At 45.9% G+C, this 26,334-nt stretch overlaps 2 protein-coding genes across 4 annotated transcripts in view; both read left to right on the top strand.

Annotated features, from left to right (window-relative positions):
- The window catches only part of BANK1 (B cell scaffold protein with ankyrin repeats 1), a 416,748-nt gene that overhangs the window by 188,539 nt on the left and 201,875 nt on the right, over nucleotides 1-26,334 (top strand). The gene's annotated exons all lie outside the window — the stretch shown is intronic.
- On the top strand, nucleotides 1,227-11,505 carry LOC149524565 (zinc finger and SCAN domain-containing protein 29-like). Its single transcript, XM_089778056.1, has 2 exons — nucleotides 1,227-2,817; nucleotides 3,337-11,505. The coding sequence occupies exons 1-2, from the start codon at nucleotides 2,349-2,351 to the stop codon at nucleotides 3,531-3,533; spliced, it is 666 nt and encodes a 221-aa protein (XP_089634182.1). The 5' UTR covers nucleotides 1,227-2,348; the 3' UTR covers nucleotides 3,534-11,505.

Raw genomic sequence — 26,334 nt, 5'->3', positions numbered from 1 at the left:
TGGGGCAGTGCCGGCAGGGGTACTTATGCCCCGCCATGGCGGCGCCACTCCAGAGGGTGCCCTGCTGGCGCTATGGATACCGCTAGGGAAAACGCTCCGGAAGACGCGGTGCACACGGTGCGCACACCTACTTCGAATGGACATGAGCAACACATCTCGAAGAACAACAGTTACAGGTTGTTCTTTTCTTCACACAGTGCGTAGTCAACCTGTGGAACTCCTTGCCAGAGGAGGCTGTGAAGGCTAGAACTATAACAGAGTTTAAAGAGAAGCTAGATAATTTCATGGAGGTTAGGTCCATAAAAGGCTATTAGCCAGGGGATAGAAATGGTGTCCCTGGCCTCTGTTTGTCAGAGGCTGGAGAAGGATGGCAGGAGACAAATCGCTTGATCACTGTCTTCAGTCCACCCCCTCTGGGGCACCTGGTGTTGGCAGACAGGCTACTGGGCTAGATGGAACTTTGATCTGACCCAGTACAGCCATTCTTATGTTTTTATGTTCTTTAATCTGCATAGTTAAACCCTGTGGGCTAGATCCACAAAGGTATTTAGGCAACTAACTACCATTTTTTTGCCTGAGTCCAAAATGCATATCCTCAAATCTCTGCTCAGCTGCTGTCCGGCCCCACAGGCACCTGGCTTTCATAGGTGCATAAGTTTCTGCTGGTGTGCATACACACAACTACCAGTCCCTATGCCCGGCACCTAGTTCATTTCTAATCCCCAAGGGGCTCTTCAATCTAAGCATTTACCACCTTGTTGACAAAAAAGGGTTGATCTGACTTAGCTTTTTTACTGTGGGGAGGGGAGGGTTTCATGGCTGTGTATCCCAAGCAGGGAAATTCCATTCTGGGTTTCCCTCCAGCTTGAAGTTAGGTGCCTAATTCCCTTCAAGGGAGCAAGGTTTAAGGTACACTGCTGCCTCAGCATTTTCCCTTGACTACTTTAGGGAGCTGTCCACTCAGTGTGCTGGCTATTGAGAATCCCATTCTTAAGCACCTCATTCTCTCTGGCTACGTTTAGACTGACATGATTTTCCGGAAATGCTTTTAACGGAAACGTTTTCCGTTAAAAGTATTTTCAGAAAAGAGTGTCTAGATTGGCACGGACGCTTATCCGCAAAAGCACTTTTTGCGGAAAAGCGTCTGTGGCCAATCTAAACGTGCTTTTCCGCAAAAAAGCCCCGATCACCATTTTTGTGATCGGGGCTTTTTTGCACAAAACAAATCTCAGCTGTCTACACTGGCCCTTTTGCACAAAAGTTTTGTTCAAAAGAGACTTTTTCCCAAACGGGAGCAGCATAGTATTTCCGCAAAAAGCACTGATTTCTTACAGTAGGAAGTCAGTGCTTTTGCGGAAATTCAAGCGGCCAGTGTAGACAGCTAGCAAGTTTTTCCAGAAAAGCGGCTGATTTTCCGGAAAAACTGGCCAGTCTAGACACAGCCTCTATGTATTATACCAGGAGCCCAGACACTTACCTCAGGTCCATGGATTTCAATAAGGCAGAAGGGTCAATATTAGGCATTGCAATGCTGAGCATAAGGATATGTCTACACTGCAATTAATTACCTACTCTGATCTGAGTCAGCTGACTTGTGGGTAGTCTCAGAGGTTGGGCTCCTATCCAAGCCCAAATCTATAGACCAGAATTAAACAGCCTCATTGCCCAAGCTCTGTGAGCCCAAGTCAGCAACACAGGCCACCCACGGGTGTTTAAGTGCAGTGTAGACATATCCTGAGTCCTCGTTGTGGATTTGAGGATCTAGACCAGCCTTTCTTAGGCCTTGTCTTCACTTACTGGGAGATCATGCTGAGGAGATCAAATTCCCATGGTTTGATTTAACTGGTCTAGTAATGAGCTACTAAATCGACTACTGATTGTACCCCCATCAATTCCAGTATTCCACAGCATTGTGAGGAGTAAGGAAAGTTAACAGGAGAGTTTCTCGCCTTGACCTCCCTATGGGTATGTCTACACTACAAAGTTAGTTCGAACTAACGGACGTTAGTTCGAACTAACTTTCCTAGGCGCTACACTAGCGCTCCGTTAGTTCGAACTTAATTCGAACTAACGGAGCGCTTAGTTCGAACTAGGTAAACCTCATTTTACGAGGACTAACGCCTAGTTCGAACTAGCTAGTTCGAACTAAGGGCTGTGTAGCCCTTTAGTTTGAACTAGTGGGAGGCTAGCCCTCCCCAGGTTCCCCCTGGTGGCCTCTCTGGGCACAACCAGGAAAACTCTTCTCCTCTCCCCCAGCCCCAGGCCCTTAAAGGGGTAGACTCTGACCAGACGGCACTAGATTCAGCCAGCCCTTCCAGGAGTCTCTGCCCCGAACCAGTGGCTGCAGGATGAGCCAGGCGGCCAGTGCCAGTGACACGTCCCCTGCCCAGTCCCCCAGCACCCAGGGACCAGCCAGGGGCCGTACACGGCACGCGGCCTCCTGGTCTAGTGTGGAGGTCATGGACCTCATTGAGGTTTGGGGGCAGGCCCCCAACGTCCATGATCTCCGCACTAGGAGGAGGAATGTGGCCGTCTATGGGCGCATAGCAGCCGCCATGGCCAGCAGGGGACACAGGCGCACCCAGGAGCAGGTGCGCATTAAAATTAAACAGCTGCGCCAGGCGTACGCCAGGGCCACAAGAGGCGGCGCTGCTGCAGGGGCTGCCACCTGCCCCTACTTCACTGCCCTCCACCAACTATTGGGGGGCAGGGCGGTCCGTGCCAGCCCGGGGGACATCGAGCCGGGACCAGAGGGCCCTGACCTGGGCACACCAGAAGGGTCACCGCCAGCAGCGTCGTCCAGGGAGACCGTACCAGGTAAGTAGTTTGAATTAAGTAGTTCGGGGGGGAGGTGGGAGGGAGACCAGGGACCGCGCACGTGGGCCATGCCTTCCACGGATCACGCAGACACCTGTGCACGTGCGAGCACGTGCCATGCCACCCTTGGGCAGGTGGCTCCAGCTGCATGACACCCAGGGGCCATGGCCCAATAGGCACATGCTTGTGCAAAGAGACGTGACATGCTCCCGACCCCGGGGCAGGACCCAGCAGGATGATTTCCCTTCACATGTCCCCTCTACACGGAGGCAGGGGACATCTCCCCTTCCCCCCCGCCGCCCCGGCCACACTATACATGGCACAGGGACATGGGTGCGGTCTTGGGGCAGCTCCCAGTCCCGTGGAGAGCCAGACATCCTGACCATGGCCTCTGTACAAGCACAGGGGCTGTGACGGTGCAGGACATGGTCACCCTCACGTTGCGGAGTTGGGGAGGGGGCTGGGCATCATCCTCAGCGTCCCCAGGGAGAACTGACCACTTCTCTTCTTTCTCTACAGCTGCACCAGCTGCTCGTGCAGGGCGCACCACCCCGCCCGGGACATGCTCCCGCACCCGCGGCCTGCTCCGGACCGCCAGCACGGAGCAGGAATACTGGGACCAGCACCTTGGGGCCCTGCAAGCCGTGCACCGCACACTACGGTCGTGGATGCGGGAAGACCTGCAGGTCCGCCTCGAGCTGCTGGCTGAGCTCTGAGAGCTGAGCACCAACCTGCAGTTCCTGCTGCAGAGCATGGTGCCCCGTGCTGATCCTGCACCACCTGTCCCCCCAACTGCTGTCCCTCCTCCCACTCCTGCTCCCCTTCCCACGTCTCCCTCCTCAACCCCCACAACCTCTTCCTCAATGTCCACACCCCCCACCTCAAACTCCGCACCCTCCACCCCATCCTCTCCGGGGACACCGAGGCCCCCTCCCTCGCCGTACTGGGAGGCGGTCGGCCCGGCGAGACCCCCACCCCTGATCCTTCAGTTTCCCCACCCCCTCCTTTCCCTTGCTTCCCCCTTTCAGCTCCCTCCTCCCAGTTTTCCCCCTCCCCTCTCCCAGCCTCTCTCTTCCCCTCTCCCACCTCCTTTTCCCAGTTTCCCCGAGTTTTGTTAAATAAACAGAGTTTCTATTTTTGAACACACGTGTCCTTTATTTTGTACATCAATAAGAAGGGGGGCTAGGGAAGGGTAAGTGGAAGGAGGTGAAGGAGGAATGGGGTACGAGCCCCCAATAGGGAGGACTGGGCTGGCTCTGCGGGCTTCTGGGGGTGGAAGCTCTCCTGCAGCCCCCCAATTGCCCCCTCTCTCCAGATGGCAGCCTGCGGCAAGTGCAGCCGGTCTGATGGCCGAGTGCTGTGATGTGCCCAGTGTGGGTACTTCGGGCACTCCAAGCCAGGACTGGTTTTCAAGCGGGGCACCTCTTAGAACTGTCTGTCCGGGGTGGGGGTCGGGACCCTTTAAGCGCAGCCCTCGGCTAGCCTGAGACAGCATCTCCATGCTCTAAGTCCTCCTCTTATGCCCTGCCGGCACTGCTTCCGGCCATCCTTAAGCCCTGTTCAGAGTCCACTCAATGTGGACTTGCTAGTTCAAATTAGCAAAACGCTAATTCAAACTAGTTTTTAGTTCTAGACGCGTTAGTTCGAACTAGCGCTGTAGTGTAGACGTACCCATAGTGAGGATGCCACAGGAATTCGAATGAAGGTACATCAACTCCAGCTGTGCTATTCATCTAGCAGGAGTTGTGTATCTTAGTTCAACTTTGTCCCCTACTGTACTCTTGGCCTTAGTTGAAGTTTCTGTTTATATAAGTGCCTTTGTGCACTTTTGCTGTTGGTTGCTCCATCTTTGTTCAATGTAAATAGGATTCCGTTTAGATTTTTCAAATAAATTATTTACACTAGACCATATCTTGAGTCTATGTCACTAATGTTCTTCCAGTGAGAGACTGACATGCTACAAATCTGTTTCTTGGCAAAGGGACAGCAATATATCACTCACCACTTTTTACTGTACCTGGGAACCTCTATGTTGATTATATTAATGTGCTTTAACATATTGAAACTAATGTTAATAAAATGAGAAGAAGGGCAACAAAAATGATGCATGAGTCAGATTTAACATGATACATTTCACTTAGTTACCAATGGGATTTAAATCTGTCAGGTTTGTCTTTAATTTTCTTTCCTACCTCCTCAAAGGATTTGGTGTTCAGCGTAGTCTGCACATTGCACTTATCTCCAGGCACTGAACAATGAGACTGCTAGCAACAGTGTACTTCTAACTGTTCTTGATCACTGACTAACAAAAACCCAATATGCCATAGTTCCACATACCGGGCTGGGTTTGATTAAAGTGATTTAAATAGCTATTGGCATGCTGCTTTAAAATTTTCTTTTCACTGGTTATTCTGTATTGTTTGCATTAGTTCAACTGGCAAATTACTAATCCATTATAAAAACGAAAAGTGGCTCTCTATGAAAATACAGGCTGTTAGCTACCCAGTGTTCTATTTGTTGCAAGGTTTTGGGTTTTCTTCCTGACTGACTTGTTTTGCTTAATATTTGAATAGTATAGTTTGAGATTTCAAAACTGTATTTTAACTGTGGCCTGTGTTTAATAAGGAGATGAGAAATTTCCACCATTACCTCTTTGCAGACAGCTAATCAAAACCCAATTTAATCTTCAAACAACTAGAATTTTTCCTGCTGTGCTCACATTGAATGCCAGTAAGTTAATAATATGGAAACATTCAGTGGTCTGCTATAAAGGGTCATCCGCTGATTAATAGAATTAGCTCACCTTTGCTATCAAATATACTCCTAAAATCTGTACTAACATTATTACTAGGTTAGTTTAGAGTTGTGCCATTACAGCTGTAAAACCTATGTTCAGTTCCTTATCCTGGGCATTCTTTTATTGGCTGAGCTACCAGGAGCTCTGGAGGCAGCACACTTAAAACAAGATTTTCAAACGTGGTTGCCTGAAGTTAAGTCCCTCAATGCATACCTATGCACTTAAAGTTGCCTGATTTTCAGAAGGGACACATTCCTGTGTTTCACATTAATTTCATTGGGAGTTGTAGCTGTTCAGCACTTCTGAAAATCTGGTCACTTTTATTTATGCACCTCGTGGTGAAGTTAGGCCGCTGACTTGAGGCACTAAGATTTTAAAAAATTTGGAATTTGCTCTTAGAAGAATGGAATGTCATGCATTGCTGAACAGTGACTCTCACAGTTTTATTAAGGAGCTGCTTTGATGGTTAAAATGGATGAAGGAAGTGGTTTTGGGGGCTGAATTAAGTGTAGGGGAGTGTTCAGGTTTGAGGCCACATTAAGGCTCAGATTCAGAATCAATTACACCAGGTTCACAAGATGTTTTCAAAATGGAGAAAAATCTCATGAGATTAATTACAGTAATTCCTCATTTAACATGTGCCCTCTTAACACGTTTTCGCAATAGCATGATTTTTTTTAGGGAACGTTTTTTGAATTACACAACTGTCCCTGCAATAACACGATTTCTCCAGCTGGCCCATCGCCGGCAGCTGCCATTCCCAGCGCCATTCCCGATGACCCCCCTCACAGTACGCAGTGTGGGTCACGGCAGACCCGGCAGAGGGGCATACTCCCAACACAATCCCCCTCCCCTCTCCTCCCCTTCCCTTCCCCAGAGCCAAACACCTCCCCTCCCTGCTGTAACTCAGTCCCCTTTCTCCCCCAACCTTACGTCCCGGTCCCAATAGATACCACCACTTGAAATGCAACCCCCACCTTTTCCATTATTTTCTATGGGAAAATTGACCCCGTATAGCACGTTTTCATTTAACACGATCATTTTCTGAAACATATCTATAGTGTTAAATGAGGAATTACTGTATTCAAATAAATTTTCATCTGCCGCTGAGCTGGAAGCATAAAACGATTCCTTTCCTTTTGTACTTGTGGATCTGTTCCAAATCTTAAGTCAGGTCAGATTCAGACCTGCAGAATGGAAACCAGATTTTTGCACATGTCTTGGGTTCAAAATAGATTGGATTCTAGTTTAAGTCAAATTTAAGACCATTTTTTCTTTTGCCAGTAATCTATGGATATAAACACAGGGTAGAATCCTGGCCTCACTGAAATGAATGGCAAAAATCCCATATGGATGCTCCCCATAAAGCAATGGAAAGTTCTGGGTATTGGTTAATAATGGTAATAGTTTAGTAACTTTGTCGATTAATATATTTAGCTATATAAAGCACTTAATTTGCCTTATAAAATCACACCTTTGATCAACTACATCCTGTATCTTTGCCACAATGCACTGATTACCTTGAGATAAGCAGATGTAGCCGGGTCCCCCAGGCAGCAGGGTTTCCCAGTAGTTAGGTCCTGAGGTTAGCTGGGGGCTCGGGGAGTAGGACTTCCGGCCACTCAGCAATGTATGCTCCTTCAGTTTGGGGCATGGCCCCAAGAGTCCAATTTCCCTCTGGTTCTCCCCCTTTGCACCTCGAGGTTGTGTGTGTGTGTGTGAAGGGGGGGCAGGTAGAGGCTTACATCCTCCTGTGGCCGACTCGGCCGACAGTTCTGGCTCAGGTCCTGCGGACCACAGAACCAGCTCCTGCCTCTTCTCTGGTCATCCCTGAACTGAGCCAGGTTCCCTCCTCTTATTCCCCTCTCCACGCCTGGCACTGACAGCAGGTAAAATGGGGCGGGGCTAATAGGGCAAAAAGGCCTCCTTTAACTCCTGCACTGCCAGGCCTTCCTCTGTCTCCCTCACAGCAGGTTATTATTGAAGGTTTGTTTTTAGATTGAAGTGAGATAGGTAAGCATATTAACTTGTGTAATTATAACAAATCATTTATCAGGCCATTGCTCAATTATGTTTTATTTGTTAGTTTTGTTTTTTCTAACATCTATTTGGGAATTTAAACTCAAACACAACCAGTCACTGAATACCTAGAGATCTGCTAATTTCTGAGGGCACGTCTGCACAGCAGAATTATTTCAGAATAACTCATGTTACTTCGAAATAACAAAGTGAGTGCCTACACAACAAGCCTGTTATTTAGAAATAATTTCAAAATAACAAACATCTTATTCTGAAATCTGTAGCCCTCATTTTATGAGGAATAATACCTATTCTAAAAAAGTTATTTTGAAATAGGGTCTATGTAGACAGTGCATTTGTGGTTATTTCAAAATAAGTGGCCTCCAGGGCTTCCCACAGGTGCCCTACTAGCCACTCTGGCCACACTCATCAGGACTCTATAGTTCCCCTTCAGGCTTTAAAGGTGCAGCCTTAGGGGAAACAGTGTGTGGCACACAGCAGGCCCTGCTTGCACCGTGCCATACAGCAGCACCCAGATCTACCAAACCTGCTGCCATGGCAGACCACAGCAGTGCACCTGAACCTCCCACGGCTGCCAGAAGAGCTGCAGGCAACTCCCAAGCCTCTGCCCAGTTGCAGAAGAAGCAGGCACCATCCTGGTCTGATGCAGAGATCCTAGATCTCATTGAGATCTGGGGAGAGGAGGCTAACCTCCAGGATCTCCACTTACCCTGCTGAAGTCGACCACCTGCTGGCCACTCCTGCCCCAGCTCCTGCCCCTCCGGCTTCTCCCCTCCACCCCCAACCTCTCCCCCATGGCTGCCGAGGGCCCTACACATGAGGCAGTGGTACCACCCAAGGCAGGTGCTACTCCCAGCCCGATCCCTGAGCCTCTCCTCCTCCTCCTCTTCCCCCCTTCCTTGCCCCTCCTCCCCCCTCCCAGGTTCTTTTCCTAGTTACATTTACCCCAAATAAACCAAAAATAGAGTTTCTTGGGTCATAAACTAAAGGTCTGCTTTATTGTATCAATTGGGAAGAGGGGAAAAGGAAGACAGGGGAAGAGAGGTGAGGGAGGAAAGACACAGAGGGGCACTGCCAGACCCCCTTTGGGAAGGCCCAGGGGAGAGTGTCACTGAGGTCCTTGTGTGAAAATCTCTCTCAGAGCCTCTTGGATGTGCACAGACTCCTGATGGGCCTGCCAGATAGCAGCCATGAGCAGCTGTTCAAAGGCCCTGGCCAACTGCTTGGCCTGCAACCCACACCCTAGCAGAAATATGTCCCCTTTGTTCTCACATATATTGTTGACACAACAGGCTGCCACCACTTGGGGGTTGAGGTGGGTGAGGAGATAGTAGAACCTCCCTTTCAGATGGCCAAAGGTGCTCTCCACAACCATATGGGCCCTGCTGAGCCAGGCATTAACACATTTCTTGCTTCAGTCCAGGTGTCCTGTGTAGGGCTTCATAAGCTAGAGGAACAGAGGATAGGCTGCATTCTCCACACTGCACATCCACGTGTCTATGTTCCCAATCTTAATGGTGTAGTCAGGGGGGAAAAGTGCCAGCATGCAACTTTTCATAGAAGCAGGAGTTGCAGAAGATGCAGGTGCTGGGTGCTTTCCCTGTCACCTAATGTTGATGTCCATGAACTGACCTTGGTGGTCCATAAGGTCCTACAGCATGATTGGAAAGTACCCCTTGCAGTTGATGTATTCAGAGACCTGGTGGTCAGGGGCCCGGATGGGGATATGGGTGCTGTCAATGCTCTCCCTCCCCTCCCCCGCCCCAGTTGGAGAAGCTCATGGTAGCAAAGCCAGCGATGATGGGGTCCATGTCACCTAGGAGGATGAGCTGGCGCAGCAGGATGGTGTTGATGGCCCTCACCACCTGTGGAAGGAGACAAGCAGAGGATCACAGAGTTGCCAGGGGCCCTTGGGGGGTCCCGAGATCAATCCCACCCCCTGGACACACCAGGACCAACCCCTATATACCTTACCCTCCATCAGGGCTTTGTGAACCTTTAGGGAGGGAGCTTCCACCCCCCCCCTTCCTTAGGGAACCCCATTCCAGCAGTTCACCACCCTCCTTGGACAATAGCATGAGAGCACCATACCTGTATGACCACGACCACAGCAGTCGCTCTCCCCATGCCGAACTGGTTCCTGATGGTAGCTGTCCGGCATAGCGAGCTTCCAAATAGTGATGGTGACCTGCTTCTGGAGGGAAATGGCGGGTCACATGTGGGTGCCCGGTGGCATGAGGGCAGGGGCAAGCCACTCACACAGCTCCGTGAAGGTGTCCTTCTGCATTCGGAAGTGCTGGTTGTCCCACCACTCCATGACAATCCAGTCCCACCTGCTGGAACTGGTGTCCAGTCGCCAGAAGCGGCGGTGTACAGGGAAGGACAAGAGGAGTCGTGCTGCATGGGCAGTGTGTGGCCAGAGGAGAGGAGGTGCCCTGCAATGAGCTGGGAGTCCTGTTCCTGCAGAGTCACAAGGGCATCCTGCAGAAACCACAGCAGGAGGTGTGGCATGCAGTCTAAGAGCTGTCGACTGCTTGGAGGCAGGTCTGCTCCCATCATTGGAGTGCCGTGGTGTCCACAAGGGCAACCAGAGCAGGCTGTGAATAGGCTTTGCTGTCCCTCGAGGTGGGCAAAGGAGAGGAGCATGAGACATGGCTGTATAGGGGGGGGTCCCTTTAAACTCAAGCCTCATATAGCTTCAGGAAGCAACCACAGGAAGTGAGTGCTGTCCTAATGCCCTGCCTGAAGTGCTTCAAGGTGGCCTTAAATGCGATTCAGTGTCCAATGAGTATGGACTCTCCATTTCAAAATAAGTCAGCGCTATTTTGATAGACGTTTGCAGTGTAGACACACTATTTCGAAATAAGCTATTTCAGAGTTTCTGTTCTGAAACAGCTTATTCCGAAATAAGCATGCAGTGTATACGTACCCTCAATGTCTAACAGGGCTGGTTCAAACACAGCTCACACATACCAACTTGATTGATGTCTCCTGCTGTATATATTTCTCAAAAACATTTATTTTTACCAAATGGCAATGCCACATTCTGATATTTATGTGCATTTACAGCAAGTTGTAGGTATTGTTTTCCTGGGTGTTGATTTGACATGGCAGAGGAGCATATTTTATTAGAGGGAGACAAAAACCAAATATTTCTTTTGTCAGAAAATAGTTATATCAGTAATATGTAGGCTTCAATCATAAGAAGTCAGGGTATGTCTACACTACAGCGCTAATTCGAACTAACTTAGTTAATTCGAACTAAACTAATTCGAACTAACGCATCTAGAACTAAAAACTAGTTTGAATTAGCGTTTTGCTAACATTAAGTGGACCCTGAAGCGGGGTTAAGGATGGCCGGAAGCAATGCCAGCAGGGCATCAGAGGAGGACTTAGAGCGTGGAGATGCTGCCTCAGGCTAGCCGAGGGCTGTGCTTAAAGGGTCCCGAACCCCACCCCGGACAGACAGTTCTCAGGGGTGCCCCGCTTGCAAAGCATTCCTGGCTTGAAGTGCCCTGAGTGCCCACACTGGGCACATCACAGCACTCGGCCATCAGACTGGCTGCACTTGCCGCAGGCTGCCATCTGGGGAGAGGGGGAAATTGGGGGGCTGCAGGAGAGCTTCCACCCCCAGAAGCCCGCAGAGCCAGCCCAGTCCTCCCCATCGGGGGCTCGTGCCCCATTCCTCCCTCACTTCCTTCCACTTACCCTTCCCTAGCTCCTCTTCTTGATGTACAAAATAAAGATAACGTGTCTCACAAAATGGAATCTGTCTTTATTGAACAAAACTGGGGGGGGGCTCGTCTACACTGGCCCCTTTTCCGGAAGGGGCATGTTAATTTCACCTATCGTAGTAGGGAAATCCGCGGGGGATTTAAATATCCCCCGCGGCATTTAAATAAAAATGTCCGCCGCTTTTTTCCGGCTTTTAGAAAAGCCGAAAAAGAGCATCTACACTGGCCCCGATCCTCCGGAAAAAGCGCCCTTTTCCGGAGGCTCTTATTCCTACTTCGAAGTAGGAATAAGAGCCTCCGGAAAAGGGCACTTTTTCCGGAGGATCGGGGCCAGTGTAGATGCTCTTTTCCGGCTTTTTTAAAAGCCGGAAAAAAGCGGCGGACATTTTTATTTAAATGCCGCGGGGGATATTTAAATCCCCCGCGGATTTCCCTACTACGACTCATGAAATTAACATGCCCCTTCTGGAAAAGGGGCCAGTGTAGACGTAGCCGGGGAGACTGGGAAAAGGAGGTGGGAGAGGGGAAGAGAGAGGCTGGGAGAGGGGAGGGCAACTACAATGATCAGGGATTGGGAACAGGTCCCATATGAAGAGAGGCTAAAGAGACTGGGACTTCTCAGCTTAGAAAAGAGGAGACGGAGGGGGGACAGGATAGAGGTCTTTAAAAGCAGGAGTTGGGTGGAGAGGATGCATACAGAAAAGTTCTTCATTAGTTCCCATAAAGAAGGACTAGAGGACACCAAAGGAAAGGAATGGGTAGCAGGCTTCAAACTAATAACAGAAAGTTGTTCTTCACAAAGCAAAGAGTCAACCTGTGGAACTCCTTGCTGCAGGAGGCTGTGAAGGCTAGAACTGGAACAGAGTTTAAAGGGACGTGAGATCAAGTCATGGAGGTTGGGTCCATGGAGTGGTATTAGCCAGGGGGTAGGAGTGGTGTCCCTGCCCAAAGTTTGTGGAAGGCTGGAGAGGGATGGCACGAGACAAATGGCTTGGTCACTGTCTTCAGTCCATCCCCTCCAGGGTCCCTAGGGTTGGCCGCTGTCGGTAGACAGGCTACTGGGCTAGATGGACCTTTGGTCTGACCCAGGATGGCCATTGTAAGCTCAGGGCTCAGGGTCGGGGGTCTCAGTGGACCCCCTTGATTCTCTTGCACACCTGCTCCTGGGTGGCCAGGCTGGCAGCTCTCCTGCCCAAGCCAGCCACTTTCCTGTGCCTAGTCAGTTAGTTCGAACTAACTTCGTAGTGTAGACATACCCTCACACTGTTGTGACTGGAAAATCCCACTGACCTACACATCACTGAGAAAAGTTCTTTTGAGGGAATTTTAAAATTTTGCCAAGCTGAGTAACTTTGAGAGATTGGCTGCTTGGCTATTGAACTGATCGTATCTGCTCTGGATTTTTGTCTCTACATATTTTTGTTAAAAAATAGATTTTCTAATTTTAATTTCTGCCCACCTGTTTGTTCAAGGACTCCTCCTAAAACGGTAAGAGCTAGGGCTACCAAATTTGGTATACAGTTTCCTCTTATCATAACTTAAAGCAAAGCAAGAGTTTGATTGTGCCAGGAAAATGGAATGTGTTTTGAATGGGATTGCTTCTCATCAAACAGAAAGGGAGAGCTTTGCTATTTAATGACCACATGGGGGCAGCAGGGGATATGGGATAAAAAGCAGGGATAGTTACACTATATAATGATCACAGGGACAGCAAGAAGGCAGAGAGATGGGGACTGGGACAGCTATAACCCCATTGGAGCAGCAGGGGGCAGTCGTGGAGAAAAGGACAGCTATCTACTATATATGTGAGGCAATGTGTGTGTCTGTCCATCTGTCTGTTCAGGAATCCCTCCTAAATGGTAAGAGCTAGGGTCACCATATTTGGTACGCAGCTTCCTCTTATCATAACTTAAAGCAAGGTCAGGGTTTGGTTGTGGCAGGAAAGAGGGATGTGCCTGTAATGGGATGGTTTCTCATAAAACCATATAGAAAAGACTAGGCAATTGAAAGGGGCTGACTAAGGGTGTACCCTGCTCACTGTTCCCCTTTGTCAGGGAATGAGGGGAAAATGCACAGTTTATTGCATTCCTCACAGTGGTAGTGGCGCACAGGGAGCAGAGGAACCTGGACCTGCCCCAGCTGGGGGGGACATGCACCCCTCCCCTGGCTGTGCCCACTAGAGCTGCAGCAGCCATGGAGAGGTACTTCTCACCTGGCCCCAAGCTGCTGAACTGAGGGCTGGGGTAGTCCTCTCTCCCCAGGGCAGCCTACATACTGAACCCTTTATCTCCAGCCCCAACCCAGAGCATTGATTTAGATGAAGAAAAACAAAAATATTATTGAGCTGAGGACTTGAGCAAAAACAGTTAAATCTTCTAGTGACGCTATTATTTAAAGAAACAATGCTAGCACAGTATAATAATTTTTACATTGCATCTTCCTCTTTAACATATCCTGGTCAGTGACAGGAATTAATTTTTTCCATAAAACAGGGAAAGTTTCAGTGGCAAACTAATTCTTGAAACCCACAGCTGAAAGAGGAACTCTGGAATTTTTGTTTATTTTTTGACTGTCTCTGTGTGTATGATTGCTTAGTAAACAGTGCTGCAGAGTACATAAACAACTGATTATAACAATGCTAATGTGACATGCAATGGTATGAACCCTGGATGATACTAACACTATTTTCCTCCTTTTAAAATGTAAGGCTTATTAAAAAGGGGGAAAATGTCATGAAGACAAAATCATGTATTAATGCAGGAAAAAAAAACCTTCCACCCCATTTTGTTAATGACATTTAAGACAGGGGCTCATAGAAGTGGATTAGATGAATGAGCTATACAGTAGCTTTTGCATTTATAGATATATCTCATACAATACACTTATTTAAAGCACCAAAGAACTATGTAACGTTTATTGAATCATAGCATTAATGCTGGACAAGTGGATAGCTAATTTCAGGACCTTATTGAATTGGGTCAGAAAGAAATGGCAGACTGATGTTATCCTCATTGTTCTTTTACTTACCCTTTTTCAGTGGCTTTACAACACTGGACAAACATCAAATTCTCTAATGGTTTACTAATCTGCCATTGTCATAGTATCATTGTTAGTAATCCCCACTAAATGAATAGGCATGACCTTTACTTTTAACATTGCTATTCTCTATAGTTAGAGACACTGAAGGTAATGTATTTTTTTTAGTTAATTATTGTCTCATAATACACCTGAGGTATGTAGTAATCCTTCAGAAATTCACTGCCTGTTTAGTCTTTGCCTTGTTGCTTAGTTATAACAAATCCAAGGTATTGGAAGAAATTGCCAATAGGGGAAGGTTTGTTTTCACTGTGTGTATTTTCTCATGGAAATTCTTTCTTAAGTACTAACACTTCTGTTTTTTTCTTGGCACTGGAGAAGACACCAAGATTTATGTTCACACTTTCCTTCCCATTCTGTGTAAGAGAACAAGAAATGTATTTTTCTGCCACCTGATCTATAAGACTGTTCATATTGAGAGCCATCTTACCCCCAAAATAAGTTAAAGAAAAGAAACGAGCTGTATATATTCTGTCAAGCATTCAGCCATAGTTCTCGCTTTTTTAGATATGAAATGAAAGAAATAGGCAGTACCTGAACTCATTAAAAACTGATTTGGAAGCACCCTGACTCCTTGGAACATCTGCTTGACAACCTGTGAGAAAAATCTTAGCCCTTCATCCATAGAGTATCCTGTATTTGGCTGCATGCCAATTTTCATAGAACCTGCCAGAATTGTTTAAAAATGAAAAACTGCCCGGCCCTTTCATAAGGATAAGAATTTGGTACCTCTAAATTTCCCTTTCCTCTCCTCTTCCTGTTTGTGTAATATGTATGGCTAATTGATTGCAGACCTGCTATCCAAGATGTGGCTGCATTTTACTAGTGCAGTTTGTACTTGTACACAGAGCCTGATCCTGCATTACCAAAGTTTCTAGAAATTTTGCCATAGACATCAATGGAAACAGAGTCTGGTTTCATAGAATCATAGAACACTATAATTGGAAAGAACCTCGAGAGGTCATCGAGTCCAGTCCCATGCTCTTGTGTTCTAACCTACCCTTTAAAATCTCCAATGATGGAGACTCCACTGAGCTCAGTGGCCTTTGCATCAACCTCTGTATGTCATGATATGTACTATCCTTGCATATTGTCAAACAAGTCAGGCTTCACCATTTCAAGCAACTCTCCTGGCCCTGGAATCAATTTGCTGGTTATGTTAATATCTAATATCCTGAGCCAAAAATACAGAAAACTTATTTTCACCTGGCAGGATTTCACAGTGGGAGTTATCTGAATGCAGGATCTTATACCACTATAATGAAAGCTACTGCCATTTTGAGTATTTCAAGAGCAAGAGAAGTTAATCTGAGAAACACACTATACATGCTGCCCACAAAATCCTTATAGTATCCTCTCAAGCAGTTATTTTTTTCTCTGAGGAGTGGTAGTAGTGCTTACTGCCATTATACATCCTCCCTCCTCAGGAGTGAGTCCTGAATGAGCTGAGCTGCTCCCTTTTATACCTAGCCTCCAGCAAGAACATGCCCAATGGTATAGCCTTCTTGGCCCAAAGAATTAACCCTTTGGAGTACCAGTGTAGGGCAAGCATACCATGTCCAAGTAGAGTGGCTTGCTAGAAAGTGGGATATGACATCAAAAGGAAGACAACTGGTCTGCTTAGTGTTGATGGCCAGCTTCAGTTGAACTCATATTGCGCAACCTTTTGGCTGTCAGGAATTTCTCATATTTTTCTATCTCACAATGGCATGGTACGGAAGGGTGGGGGGAACTGACCAATTTATTTTATTTTTTTTCCATATTTCTTCTGTGATATTGAGTGCAAGGCAGTTGTTCAGTTAAAAAAGTTGTAGTGGCCTGATTCTGGTGTTAGGGTGTTGATTTTATACTGGAATAGTTCCACTGTTTACTGTGGAGCACTGTAGTTACTCTGAATTTATATCAGTGTTAGTGAACTGAGAATTGGGCTCACATTTTATAAGCAGAATAAAACCAACAGTTTTGTTCAATCATATAAGCAGCTGAACTGATCTGTCTGTGATACAGCATTTCTAGAGAAACTCTGAAGTGAGGATTAAAATCATAGGAAAAATTCTGGTGCCCTTAAAAAGGCATAGGGTGGCAGCACCTATCTTGTAGTTTGAATTTTTAATGAATTCAAATAAGTTCTGTAGAAGTACACCAATCAAATAAGTTCTCTGTGTTTGGATTGCTCTTTACTATTTGTTATGATAACAAGTACAGTTTTCTGAAAAGTGCATAATATGAGGCATTTAATGTGTTTGTCTACATAGTGTAAAAAATATCAGTTACTCGTTGGTAAAATGTAGTAGCAAGAAGCATCCATTCCCACAGAAATTATATGGTTCTTTTCTTTTCCCAAAAGTTAGAAAAATTTATTTTCTTCATCTGGCATTAGGAAGGGTTTTTTATTATATCTGTAAAATAAGAAGCTTGAAAAAGGATATAATTGAAAAAAATGCTTTCACATTTGGGTAACTCAAACAGCGAAAACAATGTTATGAAACTTTATTTTTAAGAAACTCACATACATGTAATGATGCAGATTGCATCTTCTATATCTTGTCTAAAAATCTTATTTAAAACCCAAGTAATTTAAAGATGAGTGAATCTAGCAACGGGGTTCGAACCAGCGGGGATTTAAAAATGGCGGCTCCCCACTTATGAAAATGAAGCCCGGGAAATTCAAATCCCGGGCTTCATTTGCAAGTGCGGTATGCCTACATTACCCCCCTAGTTCGAACTAGGAGGGTAGTGTAGACATACCCTTATAGCTGTTTATGAGCACAAATCACTTGGTACATTATCCAAGACTGAAAATTACTAATTTGTTTTTTACCATTGCTTTTGGTACCTTGTACTTTTCCTTATTTCTGTTTTAGAAATATATACCACATTTCAGACTAAATACTTGTGAAAGTACTTCCCAATTTGTACCACAACAGAGCCTGTCTTGTCTTTGACAGGTTTGGTATTTTCCAGTGCCAAAGCTGATGTCAGCTTTGTAAGGTACTATGGGATATATATCTTGTATTCCTGAGGGCACTCTGCACAAGAAAATTAAAAATTCCACGCCAAAAAAAATCCTGTGTGTAATATTTTAAAATTCTGCAAAATTCTGCCATTTTTATTTGCCAAAATAAATGTGGAGGCTCCAGCTTTACAATTGGGAGCTCTGGCCATTGGCTGTGCAGAAGTGTGAAATCACTGAGCAGCTCCCCAGTCCAGGGACATGAAATTGCACCAAACCCTGACATAGTGTAAAAGCTGGACCTGCCCCAGAAACACCCCAGCATCCTGCCCTTTCATGCCAGGCGCACCAGGTGTGGGCAGGCAGGCTCAGCAAGGCAGCATGGATGTGTAGAAGAGGTTAGTGTGAGGGGATCCAGGTGAGGGTTGAGAAGGTTCTATGTGGGGTGATCTAGGTGTGGGTGGCTCAGTGGGGGATCCAGGGGCAAGGGAGATCTGAATGCACATGGCGGGGTTTTGGGTGCACTGGTAATGGGACTCTACAGGGGGCTTCCGGTGAAGGTAGTTAAGGTTCAGTGGTGAGGGGTCTGGTTGTGGGGTGGAATACAGCTCAGCGGTAGAGTTTTGGGGCCTCAGTAGGAGGTCCAGGTGCTGGGGAGTGCAGCTCAGTGGGGTGGGGATTCAGGTCTGCTGTTTGGGGCTCAGTAGGATGGGGATCCGAATGTAGGTGGCTCATTGGAATGGTCCACGCACATGGGAGGTGAGGGTTCTGGGTCTTGGGTGCGTGAGACTCACCAGGAGAGTCTGAGCAGGAGCGGATCTAGATACACAGGGGTTGGGAGAATGGGGGAGCAGCTCCCTGTACAGAGATACCTCCCTCTGTAGCTGATCTATGATGGGTACAGGAAGCACGAGGAGAGGAATTTACAGAGCTTCCTACAGTCACAGAGAAATCATGGGTTGGATCTAATGTGGCCCTGGATGCTGTGCAGGGTAAGAGGAAGTCCTCTCCTCTCTTTTCCTCTCCTCCTCTTCCCGCCTCACAGTAATCTACCTCTTTACTGCCTGCCCTGTGTAACCAAAACATACTGCTGGTGGGGTTGCATGACAGTTCTTGTGACTTCCCTTTCCTTCCTTGTCAGAAAATAATTTTTCTGTGGTGAAGCAAAGTTATTTGTGGGGGACATAAATTTTGCATGTGCGCATTGGTGCAGAATTTCCCCAGGCATAATCTTGACATGAGTGAAGAGAACATCACTGTGGGAAAGATATAAGATGTAATATAGTTTGTTTCACACAATTGCCCACATGCTGAATATAATAAAACATTAATACAGTGTGCACTATGCCTAACATATATGAATTAGTTAACGGTCTCCACTGGGCACCATGATAATTATTATATCAGGTGACACTTTCACCAGACAGATATATGAAACAAAGGTAAGAGCATTTATGTAGAATGTATACTGGTTTAGTGTAAGCAACAATATGCAGTTAGTACAATTAAACTAATATTTGTCTTAAAGCAAGCAATGCTTTGTACGATGGGACACTGAGGCATGAGTTCACCCAATTTAGGCTTAATTAATTTCTACCTTTAATTACACATTTTCAGAATAGTTGTCAGTTACAGTTTCTGATCAGGTATATATGACAGACAATAAGACTGTAAAGACAGAATAGGTAGGGACCTAAATTATCTCAGTCTCTGGACAAGTATTCTACTAGAAACCTAGTTCACTTAATTTTTTATATGTGTCCTTCTGCATCATAGAAGATTCCATATATCCAGTTATGTTTACCCAAGCATTCATAATTTGTTCACTCTCTGTTCTGTTATTGTAAGTTCTGAACATTATATGAACACAACTCAATTATTCTTTTACCATTCAACATACATTATCATTTACTGTTAACATTAAACTACCAAAACGTACCCTATATTTTTACCATTCAGCAATTTTCCATCATTTAGTATCATAGTTCAGTTCATGTATATCATTCTAAATTATTCATGAATATAACCTTTCTTTTTCTTAGCACAGGAGTGTTATAGGGAACAACATTCTTTATGGTCAGCATATTCTTATCTTTTCCAAACATGGATTTTTAGTGGCTTTTTTTGCTCAAAATTAAACATCCATGCTTATAAATTATTAGAAAGCTTTGTCTGCAGTTTAATCTGTTATATTTTGAAGTACTTATTCATTTGTCAGTTATCCAAGAGTCTAAGGGTGTGTCTAGACTACATGCCTCCTTCGACGGAGGCATGTAGATTAGCCAGATCGGAAGAGGGAAATGAAGCCGCGATTAAAATAATCGCGGCTTCATTTAAATTTAAATAGCTGCCCCGATCTGCCGATCAGCTGTTTGTCGGCAGATCGGGGGAGTCTGGACGCGATGCCCCGACAAAGAAGCCTTTCTTCATCGACACAGGTAAGCCTGGTTTCACGAGGCTTACCTGTGTCGATGAAGAAAGGCTTCTTTGTCGGGGCATCGCGTCCAGACTCCCCCGATCTGCCGACAAACAGCTGATCGGCAGATCGGGGCAGCCATTTAAATTTAAATGAAGCCGCGATTATTTTAATCGCGGCTTCATTTCCCTCTTCCGATCTGGCTAATCTACATGCCTCCGTCGAAGGAGGCATGTAGTCTAGACACACCCTAAGTGTGCAGTTATTTGCCAACCACTTTAAATGCAACTTTTATTTAAGTACCATAAATTATTTTCAATTAACCATTATAGATAAGGTTATTTAGGACTCCTTTTGCTTTATACATGTAATTGCAAATTCGAATGATGAATGTTTTTTGATTTAGTAGCATTTTTAAATTTAAGGTTAGTGGATCAATCTGTACTTTAAAACAGGTATGTATTTTTTATTTCCTCCTGATGTTGGGGTTTAATCTGAACCATGTATTTGTTTTGAAAACTGGAATGCATATTATAGTGGTGTGCTTCATAATTCTATGTACTATACAAAAAACAGAAATCTGGAGTAGCACCATTGCAAGCAAGGTCTTCATACATTTTAGTTACTAGATTATATTCTCTGTTTATGTTATAGATTACCATTACGGCTGTGCATTGCAAGTTGGTGAGCTTTACAAGACAGGAGTGACTAACTTTCTGTTTTGTTATACTGATCCTGGCCAATGTTGCCACATTCAAGAGTTGTGATGTTAAAAACTTCTACACACATGATATGCCTTTATGCAGTGGTTCCCAATCGCCAGTCCATGGACCTGTGCCGGCCTGTGAACCACTGGCTGTTGGGCCACGGCAGCTGCTGGAGCTGAAGCTGGCTGTTTGCAGCAGCTCTGGGGGCCAAGGCTAGGGTACACCCCGGCTCACTGAGCCACCATTCAACAGCCAGCTTCAGCTCCAGCAGCTGCCACATCCATGGCATTAAAAAGGTTGGGAACTGCTGCTGAAACAAAAGCCTTTGTATAGTGTCCTCCAAATTCATGCTGCTGAGTGATATATATAACGGTAGCCAAAACAGATGTAAGCATTCCTTTAAGAACTTATTTTTTAGATAACCTACCGAATGAGCAGTAGCAATTTATATCCTGGAGTGTTACCCTACAGTATGGATAAAGCTACCATACAGAAAATATACATGGAACCTGATACTGAGCATGATTGCTTTGAACATGTGGCTCAATTTTTTATGAAGTAACACTGATCCCACATTACAATTTTTGCTAAAGCAAATTTTACAAGACTGACACATTGCCAGTTCTTAAAAGATTTTAATACATGTTGAGGAAAGTGGCATTTAGTTAATTGCTTATTGTTGACAACGTTAGTCCATTTTCCCTTTTTGATATTGCCTAATAAACTGGTTATGATAGTTACCACATAACCCTCATGAGCACTGCAGATAATTGTTTTACTTACACAGTGTTCCCTTGCTTTCTTACTGTTTGGGTGATTACTTTTTGCCTGTATTTGATTAAACCTTTTAGCAGTCATTAGGTGTATTAAGCACTGGGATTATGCGTAAGGGTCAGTCTCCATCATGGAGGTTGCAGAATTCATGGATTCCATTAGTTTCTGTGTTGTTTGTGATTTCTGTAGTGGGTACTGTGGCTGACCCTAGGGCTGCCACAGCAGCTGGTCCTAGGTGTCAGCTGCTCAGGTGTCTCTGGGGACAGCCACACCAGCCATTGCTAGAGCGGCTCCGCAATTAGCCACTCACCAAGTGCACATGGGCAGCTGGCCCCAGGGACTGCCCAAGCCATGGCAGATGTGGTTGTTCCCAAAGACTACCTGAGCAGCTGTCCTGGGGGCAACAGGAGCAGCAGTGGGTGGTGGACCTAGGGGTAGCCAGAGCAGCTGTTGCTCATTGGCCCCAGCAACTATTTCCACTGGCCTCTTCCCCCTCTCCAGCTATGACCCCCCCCCCAGTTCCTGACTCAGAGCAAAGGCCCCCTGCTCCCATCTGCTAGAACAGTACCCCTCCCCACCCCAACTAAGATTTATTCAGGGATATATAGAACAAGTGATAGACTGGTTATAAGCTGTGAATTTTTCTTTATTACCTGTGATCTCTCCATGACTTTTACTTCTAATACTGTGGAACTGTAGCCTTAATTATGTGTTTAGAGACAGTTTCCACTGCCTGTGCTCAAAACTGTGAATATGCCTTTTCATAGTTTTTCTAATCTGCCTTGCTCCAAATGGACATACCAGATAGTTCTGAAATAATTTCGTCTAAACATTGATATCACCTATGGTTGGAAAATACCAGACATTTGGCCCAGCTATTGGATGCTGTGCATATTGGATGCTATTATATTAATTAACAGAAAAATGTACAAGAATGATACATTTGCTTTTGCATACTAACCAAATGTAGCCTTCTTCCAATGAGAGGTTTAAAATATGTATATGCTTACACTGTGAATTATTGAGCAAAATTCCAAGTATGGATGTAGCATTTAAACCACTAGATTGGGTCCAATTTTATCTTGAGCCATCATAACATTTCTATAGGTGATTGCATAGTGAATAGTGCATAAAGGGTAGGTTGAAATGCGGTTGACCAGTCTGTTATTTGTAGGATTATATCAATGTAGAATGCATTGCACTAACGTATATGTATTGGCTAACAGTGCATTATAGTTTAGGCAGGAAAGGGACTGATCTTTAGTGCCATTTCCTCAACATATCAGCCAGGGGAGCTGAACTGTTATTAGAGGAAAGGAAGTTTCACTCGGTAAACAGCTGCAATGAAATACTCTGCTTGCTGTAAGAGAGAGTCACAATGTCTTCCCATGAAATCTCCTGGGACTGTGCAGTTGTATCATACCTTTTACACACAACTGAGCCTAAAAGCTCCAGCCAACCCAATATGTAGCAGCAATAAAAAATGTGCATGAGAATTATTAATCCTTTACAGAGAGTGCCAGTAGTTTATGGGCCAGATTCTGCTTCAGTTATTCTGGACTTTATGCTGAAGTTAATTTCACTGTAGTCAAAGGAGTTAGTCCGGATTTATGTCCATGTGACTGTCACAGAATTTGCCTGTGTATCTTAACTTCAAAGATAACTGGATCAGCCCCCAAAATAAAAAGGCAGCGTAGACAACACTGTGGGCAGAGGAAGTCCCACCCCTCCACCCAGACTGGGCATTCTCCAAATGTTGGAGCAGTATAAAAGGGAATAGCTCAGCTCAGGCTGGGCTGGACACCAGGGGAGAAGGCCCCCCTGTAGGAGCTCCAGTGTCACTCCAGCCAGAGGCCTGGCTGATGGCATCTGGAGAAAAGGGAGACTACACCAAAGAGCACCAGGGAGAGGCTGTTGTGGGGAAACCAGAGGACCTGGAGACCAGGTGGAATGTCCCTGTGCCAACTAGGGTAGGAAGTGACCCAAGAAGGGTGCAGGAGTGGTATCTCCCACCGGGTGAGCTCAGCATGTTGTGGCTTGAGTTAGGGTTGCCAGATGGTTTCAACAAAAATACCAGACACACTTGACATTACATCACAATCTACATTACATCTTATTCAGAAAACACTGGACATTTATATTGTCTCATTTATATTTTCTCAATTTGGTTCCTGAATAGAAAGCTCAAATACTGGACTGTCCAGTTCAAAACCAGACACCTGGCAACCCTAGCTGGATTCCCCGCCGAGCAGAGGAGCACTCTGCTACTCACAGGACCCTGGGTCAGCGCCTGGTGAAATAGGGTGGCCTTGCCCCCTCCCCCCCCCACCACGGGGCAGTTGTCCCAAACCCTCATAGACTCTAGTCATTGGGCTGCGCTTCCCTGAATGGAAGGCCACCCTCAAGGAGTCTAGCCATGGGGATGCACCACCCTGAACAGAGGGCTTTTACCATTGACTTTAGCCCTTGGGCTGTACTGCCCTGGACTAATGGCCATCTTTATAGACTGATAGAGGTTGCTGAAAACCCGGGGACTGACTAGCAGGCATCCACACCTGTGGGTACCTGCTCCCCAAGGGACAGGGTGTGCATATGCTGAAACAGGCCACTTATACTAAGAATAATGGACTGCATGGGCTCAAAGTGTCAGAGGTGTTAACATGACCCTGTCACTATCCAGCATGAAACAAGGTTTGGTATACAAAGACCTTAGCCTGCTTAGTATCATGGCAAACACATGATTAATAAGACAGCAGTGGTCTCCAACTTTCTAAAGCACAAGATCACTTTTTGAATTTAAGGGCAATCCAAAATCTCTCTCAAACCCTCATACCCTAACCCCATCTCCTTTCCTTCCTTTTCTCTGAGGTCTGACCTCTACCCCATCCCTTCTCCCAGATTGCCTGCTCACCCCACCTTCTCCTCTCCCATCCTCACTCATTTTCCCCAGGCTGGGCAGGGGTTTGGTGTGTAGGGGTCACAGGGTCTGCTATTGGGCCAAGAGGTTCAGAGTGTCAGAGGGGCTTTGGGCTGATCCTGGGGCTGGGGGTGGGGAGCAGGAGGTACCTTAGGACTAGGGTGGAGGTTCAGGATGTGAGCTCTGGACGGGTACCTCTTACCTCAGACCACTCCTGGGCAATGGTGTATTGGGGCTGAGACAGGCTCCCCCTCATCCCAACCCTGTGCCACTCACAAAAGTGGCCAACATGTCTGGCAGTGTCTCCAAGGCAAAAGGGACAGGTGGTGCTGTGCACTGCAGAGCAAGCTGGAGGTTCCCAGCTCCAGAGCAGAGGACAGAAGAAGCATGGCAGTGCAGGGAGGGACAGCTGAAGTGCTGGCACTTTATAACCTTATGGCCAAACCAGTCAGGATTACTTGTCAGAGGCACCAGGGTCTATCAGCCGAGAAAGAGAGAGAGAAAAGAAAGAGAACATTTGAACTGTCAAAGTATTACAACATTTCTGTTCCTTTTTTTAATGAGAAGAGATTTTAGACCACTGCCCTTCATTCCCTGCCCCCGTTTACAGTTTCTTACGTCAGAGGTTCTCAAACTGGTTGGTGCCCTCTCCCCACCTGCTGGAAGGAGGCATGGAATGTATTTTGGGGGGCATGAAAAGCTTTGGGAAAAAATGTACTGTACACATATACCCACCACCTGGTGGATTTGAACCTGGCCCCTTGGGAAATTAGTAGAGGAATGGCTACAGCTTGAGCTATGAAGGCAGCTGGCTTTTAGCATAGGCTGTAGAGCTAACTCATTCTTAGTTCTTGCTGTAAGTGGTCTAAGTGCCCCTAAATGGGACAGTGATGAATGAATAACTAGATCCAAACTTATTCAGATAGCGTTATGCATCTGACTATAGATGCCATGATGAATTTTGATGGATTTTGTTAAGCTTTCATAGTGTTATACAAAGTCATTGCCCTCTGTACATTAATCCGTTTGCTATGATGTGATATGCACATTGAATTGTAAGCATCAACTACAATTAATTTTGTTTTTACTATCATTACAATGCTGTTATTCCTGAAAATAATCAGCATAGTGTCATTGCGCAAGAGGGTTTTTCTTGCGCAAGAAGGGGCAGTGTAGACAGCCCCTTCTAGTGCAAAAGCCTCTTCTGCAAAAATGGCAGCTCATTAGATATGCAAATGAGGCTCAGCGATATTCCACGCTTAGACTCATAGTCATTTGCATAATTCTGGTGCAAGAACCTGCCAGTGTAGACATAGCCCAGGTGTTTTGTATAAGAGGAAATACTAGAGCCTGTAAACTTCATTTTTTGAGGAATAAGGGCTCTTGCGCAAAAGGGGGTTTTCCGACAAATAGCTCTGTCTGCACGGGGCTTTTTATCGCAAAAACCTCTTTAGCAAAAAGGATCTGAAGAAGATATGCAAATGAGAGCATGAGATATGCAAATGAGCATTCTGTTTGCATTTCCTCTTCCGCAAAACACCCACAGTGTAGACATATCCTCTGACACCTGGCAACCTTGCACCATCATAGGGCTGTTCCGTGTATTACTTTTAACTGCCTCTCTGGTGACAGGGCTTATAGCAGCACTACAAAATATGCATTTTTAGCTGGCTAAGCCAGTCTCTTATTAAACAGAAGTCAAACAGTGGTAGGAGAGAGAAACAGTAAAGCGGGGAAAGGAAAGAACACACAGAGGAAGGGGTGACAAAGTCCCATATCCCAGGTGGTGGTTGAGATTTAGTGAGAGGGGATGGAGGTGGCAATGTCTTTTGAGCTCCTCTCTTTGGAGATCTGGTCAGGAGATCTCTCAGGATTGGGACAACAAGGCACAAACCTATCACAATGTAAGTTATTTCATTCAACTTCTTCTTTCCCACCAAAATCTTTTTTGACTGTGTAAGAACCCCATAAGGGGTTGATGGATAGAGTAACCCATCCCCTCATTATTTTGTTTACCACTGAGGCCTAATTTTTCACATTACAATTTTGGTCCATTAATTTTTATTCCTATGCTTTTCTTGTT

Source organism: Pelodiscus sinensis, chromosome 4, assembly GCF_052426305.1.
Source record: "Pelodiscus sinensis isolate ZL-2025 chromosome 4, ASM5242630v1, whole genome shotgun sequence".
Classification (NCBI taxonomy): domain Eukaryota; kingdom Metazoa; phylum Chordata; order Testudines; family Trionychidae; genus Pelodiscus; species Pelodiscus sinensis.
The sequence above is the reverse complement of the archived record's forward strand: the minus strand, read 5'-3'. Positions and strand labels throughout refer to the sequence as shown.